Genomic DNA, 9,223 nt, shown 5'->3' on the forward strand with positions numbered 1-9,223 from the left:
ATTTATTTGTGGACATGCATTTATATCATATGCACCGTATTCTGTGAATTTATGATCTGCATTTAACCGTGTGCAACTACATACTTGTTTCAATGTTCTGAAAACACAGCAATGGATAGGAATCTGCTAGAAATTGCTACAGCAATGATAGCAATCGCTGCACTGGAAGTGGAAAAGAAGGACAGAAGAGGCAGAAAAAGAGGTTGTTGGGCTCGACATTGGCTGCAGAGACGTGAAGAAGGGAGGGGTATATACAACATGCGATGAACAAAATGGAACCAGAGGACCCCAATGAATTCTGCAATTTTGTAGGCATGGACAAGTCATGTTATGACAAATTGCTGTCGTTCATCAGTGATAACATTTGTCACAAAGACACCGTCATGAAGGAATCAATTTCTCCTAGTTGAAGGTAAGATTGTATGTACTGCAATATACCATATTGTTAGGATTACAATTTTTGTGTGTGTACTGTCTGTATTTACTTTGTGGTGATTTCTTCAACAATACTGCAAGTGCGTTGTCATTTAGAGTCTGAGAATACCAACAAAGTTTCGTTCATTGGTAGGGTACAATCAGTGGCACTGTAAACATAACTGGAAAAGTGTATTTGAATGCATACCAGTTGCACATATTAACTTTTACTAAGACCAAATGGAATGTTTATGTGCCCTTCCACTACATCATTAAGCTGCTGAAGAGCACTTTTATGCTAAATTATTTACGGTTTACACAGAAAAATCACAGTAATCTAGCACTGTTAGTATTATTTTTGGCCACTTATTTGTAATTCAAATGCATTATATCCTGTAGCAGTTATGTTTTCCAGATTTCACTGTATTCAGGCAACTTTGCACATTGATGTATACAGCGGGATTTTGAGAGGTAATTTAGATTGCATTTGTTCCTTTAATATTTGATTACTCCTAACTGCAGTATCGTTATATAATTTGTATATATATCACTATTCATTCTGCAACCATCAATGTAAATAAGTCTTCTGGATAACCCTGTAACAGCTCAATTTGGCTTTTGAAAAGGCTTCTCTACTGAAGATGCAATAATCTCATAAATTGTTGTAAAACTAACTAAAAAATCTAATAGGCATTTTTTGTGATCTTGTATAGGCCTTTGAATGTGTAGATTATAAAATTCTGCTAGGGAAAGTAATATGGTATGGGAGTAGTGGTCTCCCCCACATACTGACAGTCATATATTAACACTGGAAAATGGAGGCTAGTAAATAAAATGGGAATAAGAATAAATTGACAGTGGGAAAATATTAATATGCTGTTCTGCTAAGTTTAGTGCTTAGCTGACACCTGTTCCTGGTCTACATAAACAATTTATAAGAAACATGTGACTTCAAAATCTCTAATGTCTGCTGATGGCGCTACTGTACTGATAAAATGTCCAAACATATCAATACTAGAGTCAACCAGCAGAATAATAAAGGCCTACAGCTGGTTCACAGCCACTACCTTTAACCTTAATATGAAATTACAAACATATCAAAATGACTTAACAGGTACCAGAAGTAGTGATTAATAGGGAATTCAGTTTATAAGACTCCAAATGTTAAGTTTGTGGGCATTAGATGGATAATTAACTGAGATGTTACAAGCATGGTGGATACGTAACCATTTTACAAACTGTGCAGTAACAGCGTATTAGGAAATTGCTAATTTAACATCTTGCTGAAGTTTCAAAGACCTAGGGATTCTTACATGCCAATAATAATAACGCCAAATAGTATTTAGTTTGAACTCAGTAATTCACAGCCACAATACTAAAGGTAACAGAGAGGAGTTTTACATTCTAATGTAGTAGCATCTAACAAGTTACCAGTGGACATCAAGCAGGAGACTGAAAATTTGATATATTTAAATATAAAGGAAATGAGTGTTTCTTTAGCCACTCTAAGCTACTTGAATACTGGGACCCCAGAATGTGATTTCTGCATAACAGTAATGTTAGTATTAGGGTGCAACCTTACTTTGCCTGTATATAGACAGCTTATACTGGTTTGTGTGAGGTATTATACAGCAGCAGCTGAGCAATGAAGCAGTTGTCTTTCTCAAAAAAGGTGTTTTATTGTAACATACTTATATAATCTACAAATAATTACCATAACTGAGTAGATTGATGCTAGTCATCATTTTGTTGCTAGTATAGAATATAGAAGCAGCCAGCATATATTGCTTCTGCCTCTTGTACATGTCTTGAGTCAATCAGTATTGGATCTATTGAACTTGATGTGTGAATGAATAAAAATTTTTTTACAGGCTTGCTGTTACTCTCAGGTTCTTGGCAACAGGGGAAAGTTACAAGAGTTTGTCATTCTTGCACAGAATATTTGTGCCGAGTATTTCACATATTATCATGCAAGTATGCACAGCAATTCGAGATGTACTGAAAGATAAATATTTGAAGGTAAGTGTGTTCTTTAAAGCTATAGTTGAAGTATCGTCCCACCAAAACCAATATCCTCCATCATTACTGTGAAAACAATGTCATCAATATCTCACTGCTGTCACCATTCTGTAGGCTCCGACAACAGAAAGAGAGTGGCAGCTGACTGATGACATGTTTGATGAACTGTGGCAGTTCCCAAATTGCTTAGGTATGTTACTTAATCAAGGAATTTACATTTTGTGTAGTTTATTATAACTGTCTCCAAATAAAATCTACTTAAACAAAATTGACAAATCATCTCTGTTGTTTTATTGACAGGTGCAATGGATGGGAAACATGTTGCGATTGCTGCACCAAGATCAGCTGACTCACTTTATTATAATTACAAAAAATTTAATAGCATTGTATTACTAGCAATCGTTGATGCTAAGTATTGGTTTTCTCTGATTGACATTGGGTGCAATGGGCGAGTAAGCGATGGAGGAGTCTTTCAGCAATGTAAAATAAGCTCTGCACTAAGGGAAAATTGGTTGCAAGTTCCACAAGAAAAAGTGCTAAAAAACAGCAACATATCTCTTCCACATGTTGTTGTGGCAGATGACGCTTTCAGACTCCAGTCATACAGCATGAAGCCCTATAAAGACTATAAAAATGAAACTCACAAAAATGTTTTCAATTACAGATTATCAAGGGCAAGACGAGTTGTTGAAAATGCCTTTGGTATTCTGAGCAACCTTTTCTGAATATTACTGACAACTATTAAACTTGCTGTAGACAAAGTGGAATTAATTACGGAAACACTTTGCATTTTACATATTTTTTTAGATTGATGAAACAGACAGCACATATATGTCAACCAGAGACGTGGAAAACACGGAGTCTTGTACGATGGAGGAAGGGTCATGGCGTGCTGGTGCTCTGTGGGGTAGCACACACCAGCAGAACTGCGAGGCAAGCAAAGGAAGTCTGTGAATACTGTGAATATTTTAATACGAGTGTTTCTGTCCCTTGGCAATGGAGTCAATTAAAAACTTCAATTTTTGTATGGTAATGTATTTTCAAAGTAATAAACACTAAATGCATACAATTCAACAATTATCATTCATTATTTAAGATTCCATGATAAATTTCAGTATCTTATGTTTTGTGTCTCTCACAGTCATTGGATTTCTTATTCTGGACAACTCTTCAACAATGAAGTGTCCCAAAGCATCATGTGGAGATGGGTCTAATGCCTTTTGGGTCAATTTTGAGTTTAAGTTCTCCAGTACTGTATTTAGTAAGGGATTACTATCACTCTTTCTCATCTTCCGAACTTTTGGTGTAGTGGAATATGCACCAGAAACCACTGGAGTACTAGGCACCTCAAATTCAGCACTGTTGTTAACTACCACCACATCCATATTCTGTAATGAAAAATGGCATTAGTGTTCAAGAGGACTGTTTAAGTTTGTTTAATTTCATTAACGGCTACTGTTATAAATAAAAGTAACGTTGGGAGGTTAAGATTTAATCTCTGTATTTGCAAGCTGGAATGAACTTATTTGTGTAGGAGGTTATGAACATTACCTCAAGCGAATCTTTTACTTACATCAATTGTGATATCTGGGCGTTCACTATTTGGTGTACATGGTGGGCTATCGATCTAAGGGAAAAAAATGTTTCAGTATATCAATTATTACTTACTGTACAATAAAAAGGAAAAATGTTATTGACCTGACTTACATTACTACTCTCATCATAAAAAATTATGATTTCTATCACTGAGTTGTCAGGCATCTTCCTAGTCCTCGGGATTTCTGTACCAGAGTTGTGAGGCACCTGTAAAATTCCCTCATTTTAGTTGTGTATTAGACCTCAGGTTGCTTTGAGCATGGCTGCAGAGAGGACAAACCAGTAACTATATGACCCAATGTTGTATATAATATTTTATCAACATATAACTGAAATTATTCCATGCAGATCAAATAATGTGACATTTAATGAAACATGACAGATGACTTACAAGGAGGCTAATCAACTGAACTGACTACATAAATACTAAAGAGTTTTATTCTGCTGTTTTTTCATTAAACATTTAATTGTAGCAAACTGGAATTCATTTCTACATTAAATGGATCACAAGGCCACATATATCAAAAGAGAATTTCCAAATTGATGAGCCTTATTGATAACACATTTGGTCACTGTGTATTGACAATATCATATATCATTATCCATCCGAACAACCACATTTATCACAAATGTTACCCAAAATTTTACTGAAATCAAGTCTTCATGCCATGAACAATTACTCAACATACTTGTGCTCTAGTTTTCTGCTATCCACAGTGAGTGATGTTAAGCTGCTATCTGGTCTGGTTACACATTAATGAAGGTCTCACTAAACAAAACTCATCAAGAATAAGCTGTTTTTGTAAGCAGTCAACATGAATATTATACTGCCTAGTCCACTGAGAACTGTGAGAATTCTCTACACCATTTACAGCTAAGACATATCAAATTATTTCAAATGTTTAGTGTCCTGTGGTTAGTAAACAGTAATTGTAGGGGTGTCATATTATTGTAATTGAGGCAATTTTTTTGGAAAATAAGTAATGAGTGAAATACAGCCGATAAGTAAAAAAATAATTATGTAAATATAATGAAGTAAATGTCATTTAAGCTGGAGACCAATTAAGTGGTTAAGTAATATGTAACTGGCCAGTGATGTGTCAAACTGCATATTCAGTAAAAGAACAACAACAAAAACTGAACACCATCGACCATCATTGTGTATTAATAGTTGAAGGTGGAAGAAATGGTATATCTAATTGCATACTTTTTGTTATTACTTTGGTCTTGCATTGGGAGAGAGCATTCATAATTTTGACTACACTTGGTACACAACATTCACTGCACCTTAATCAGTACAGTCTGCTTGAACAAGGAAATAAAAGTATTACAGGGAGAGTCTGTAAAGATGTTACCAACTTTGATATATGATGGAGGGAGGTAAATGTATCATTTTGAGGTAAGAAGCCCTAGTTGAAAAACAGCAAAGCTGTAAGTCATACGCGAAAATTGTTCTCATACGTCTGACAGAGAAACTCTTGTATTGTAATCTCTTTGCTTTCTGTATTTCTTGGAGGAGGTAGTACAAACCAAATCAATAAAAAAAATCCAGTATGCATGGGCTTGAAAGTGCACACATCAAGAGCTGTATAAACACTTATTCATATTTGCTACTACGAAACATCTCTTATACTGACTAATTGATCATAGCTCCTAAGGTAAGTGTTTTTGGACCCATGTTTACCAGACAATTTTTTTCTTGTCTTGATCCATACTACTTACTCCCAAAATATGGTAAGCAAAAACCTTGCAGCAGAAAAGTGTCATAGTCAAAGGCACCAGAGTGGTTTCCACTTATAACTTCTGACTGTCATTTCTGGAAAAGGGTCCCTTACTCCAAATAGATACATCTTCTTCATTATCCCTAAATGAATGTAACATCACAGAAACAACTGGAATTAGTGCTAAGTATTTTCCTTCCAAAGAAGAAGATCCATGAGTACTTCCACATGTTTACTTTCCACACCACTTCAGAGCTAAGTGACAATGACATTGATGTTGGTGGCACTGAGTTATCCAAAACTGCTAACATTGGAGAAGACCCTGTGGATTCCCTGTCAGATTATAAGTGGGCTTTGCAGCTGAGAGACACCCCCATACTATTTAACCATAACATACCAGAATACTCTCCTACCATTGCCACCAACCCAACAGAGAACTGCCTAGTTGCTGGAGGAAAGCTCAGGGTACGTTGTGTAGGTACTATCCCATGGAGTAAAATACATTATCAGACAAATTGTTTTATTCACTTTAATCCCACCACACTACCAAAGATATGTAACACTCAGGGGATACATTGAACACCCATATAGTGACTCCTATTCCTGGTAATTTGTGGCCCACAAGTCTTCACACTTGTTGGTTATGGTCGAGGTATTACATTAACATGTTGCAGGTTAAAAAGAAAGTCACATGTGGTGCATACCACACATTTTGTTTGCATTCACAAATGTCAGCTCCCCAAACATTCAATGAAACTGACACCACATAATCTAAACCAGACCTCGGGCTATGTTACACATCAGTATGCCAACACAACCAAGAAATCGTGTAAATGGGGAGTGGGGGGTGGAGGGGAAGAAGGGAGATGAGGGGAATTAGCACTAAAACACTAACCCTTTGTCACCAATATTTCTCTGTTTTTAAAAGTAATGCTAAGTATGAGTACAATGCCAGTAGAGAAATCTCTGGACAGTAATGTAGTGGAATTGCAAAGTAAACTAAATCTAGAGTATATCCAGGATCTAGGCTGGGAAGGAGGAAGGATAGCACCTGATAATAACCTACGGCCACAATGAGAGGCTTGCTATGAATCATGCATTAATGTAGGTTCTAAATAAATAAAGAAGACCTGCTGAAGGAATGAACAATGATAATCACATAAATAGCTCAACAACTGAAGTAAAGGTGATGTGGAATATTGAGTTTGTTAATGGTAAGTTAAGTAGTGGCTGTCATGTCTTAAGAACTGAAAAATCTTGTACCACAGTCTAAACAGTTATGAGCACTTAGAATGTTACACTCAGTTGTGCCTAAATTAAAATGTAATATTCTTAGGACACTATCCAGTAAGGTGAATACTTTTAAATACAGAATAAAACCTCCAGAATGAATGGAATTAAATAAGGAAATTAAATTTGTTTTCACAGCACTTGACATACTTTCTCTGCCAAGCATTTCTATTTGCCAAACATTTCAACTCTTTAACATATATTTAACTGGTAAAGAAGCTGATCATTAAAGTAACACCATGCTCAGCATAAACCACCACACAAGAAAACACTTGCTTACAGTGCCAGTGCAGATTACACTGCTAAACTCACTGAGAAATCTACCTGTGATATAAACTACATTAAAAAAACACACGCAGTCATGCTTCTACTCAGTCCATAAATATATGCACTTTTATTGCACAGTGTTCAATTTTCTGTTCCTGTATGGGTCATTTAAATGTACAAGCTGAGTATGAATTGTAAAGTTAGATGTAAAATACATGTTTCATTCATGAAGCATGTTAAGAAATTAATTCTGCAAAAAGTAGTGTACAAGTTCAGTGAATCTGGCAAGATATATCTGCAGCAGTTACTGCTGTTATAGATGCAATGGACAAATACACATACTAAATAGAGCTAATGTTCTATAACTGCCAGCTATGCTACATTCACTGAATGCCTCTGGAGTTACTGCTTCAAATAATATATTCAGTTACTCAGTAAAAGTTAACTACATTTTCCTTTACTGATAATACATGCAATTTCAGCTCTCTCTTCTTCCTACATTTAATAGCTTATCTCAAAACTATGCTCAACATTTTATTTAAAATTCACTAAAATCTTTTTCTTCATTTCAGGGCAGCACCAACAGCATTAACAAACTTAACATTGTCAATAAAAAGAACTGTTACAAACTGCTGTGTATGAGAATAAAAAGTTAACTAAAAATACTTACAACACTGTTCGGAATGTTACACCGGCTTTCGCGTGGTGTAATGAAGTCTTTCAGGAAATGTAAAACATCAAACTACCAGACTCTTGGCCTGTATACGGCACTGGATGAGCCACTGCTCTCGTTCTGATGTATTTTCTTCAGTTCAGCGCCATAGTGAGACCACAAAGTTGAGAATTTGGCCTTGTAGTCATCAGCGGTAATGCCTTGCAAGACTTTGGCCACTTTTGTTGCTACATGTTCCAAACACTCTTTCCTTGCATTCTAGAAAAAATACAAGATTTGTCGATAATACTTCTCTACACGTTTATGTATCTACTTGCACCTATAAGTAGTATAAAGATACAAGGACCACAAAGAACGTTACAGAAGTTACAAGTTTACCTTGTTGGGGTACAGTGAATGTTCTGCATCTATTAGAACGTTTTTGCCCTGATATGCAGAAATCAAGGCAGTGATGAAATTCTTTGTCCATTCCATTTTTAAAAAATAACACTAAATTATAAAATACAAATAATTTATATACATATATACTGTGACAATACCAAAATATGAACAACATTTATTAACAATTGATGATGGATACTCACTATGAGAATTGTGCTCAAAAATGTTCTGTCTGTCTTTTGCTGTAAATCCACAACTGTAAACAAATATGGCACGCCTATGCCTTCTGTGCATGCGCAGTATTCCGCATTCTCCGAATTTTAGAACTCCGCACTCGGCATAGAAAATATTAGATACAGGCTCCCAGGTAGGCGTTTGATACAGTTCCGCACTGTCGCCTGATAAACAGAGTAAGAGTCTACAGAATATCAGAACAGCTGTGTGGCTGTAATGAAGAGATTTAGCAAACAGAACACAGCATGTTGTTCTCAATGGAGAGACGTCTACAGACGTCTAAGTAATCTCTGGCATGCCACAGGGGAGTGTTATGGGCTCATTGCTTTTCACAATATATCTAAATGACCTAGTAGATAGTGTCAGAAGTTCCATGTGACTTTTCGCAGATGATGCTGTAGTATACAGAGAAGTTGCAACATTAGAAAATTGCAGCGGAATGCAGGAAGATCTGCAGCAGAAAGCCACTTGGTGCAGGGAGTGGAAACTGACCCTTAACATAGAGAAATGTAATCTATTGTGAATACATAGAAAGAAGGATCCTTTATTGTATGATTATAAGATAGCGGAACAAACACTGGTAGCAGTTACTTCTGTAAAATATCTGGGAGTATGCGTACAGAACAAT

At 35.9% G+C, this 9,223-nt stretch overlaps 2 protein-coding genes across 2 annotated transcripts; one reads left to right on the forward strand and one right to left on the reverse strand.

Annotated features, from left to right (window-relative positions):
- The first annotated feature begins 2,586 nt into the window (after positions 1-2,586).
- On the forward strand, positions 2,587-3,334 carry LOC124719871. The gene is made up of 2 exons (XM_047245053.1): positions 2,587-2,623; positions 2,734-3,334. The coding sequence occupies exons 1-2, from the start codon at positions 2,587-2,589 to the stop codon at positions 3,156-3,158; spliced, it is 462 nt and encodes a 153-aa protein (XP_047101009.1). The 3' UTR covers positions 3,159-3,334.
- Positions 3,335-3,524: 190 nt separating this feature from the next.
- Positions 3,525-8,441, reverse strand: LOC124719872. Its single transcript, XM_047245054.1, has 4 exons — positions 7,978-8,441; positions 4,141-4,236; positions 4,007-4,060; positions 3,525-3,821 (listed from the first exon to the last, which is right to left on the reverse strand). Exons 2-4 carry the CDS (start codon positions 4,192-4,194, stop codon positions 3,525-3,527), a joined length of 405 nt encoding a protein of 134 aa, XP_047101010.1. The 5' UTR covers positions 4,195-4,236; positions 7,978-8,441.
- Between the last annotated feature and the right edge of the window lie 782 nt (positions 8,442-9,223).

Source organism: Schistocerca piceifrons, chromosome 11, assembly GCF_021461385.2.
Source record: "Schistocerca piceifrons isolate TAMUIC-IGC-003096 chromosome 11, iqSchPice1.1, whole genome shotgun sequence".
Classification (NCBI taxonomy): domain Eukaryota; kingdom Metazoa; phylum Arthropoda; class Insecta; order Orthoptera; family Acrididae; genus Schistocerca; species Schistocerca piceifrons.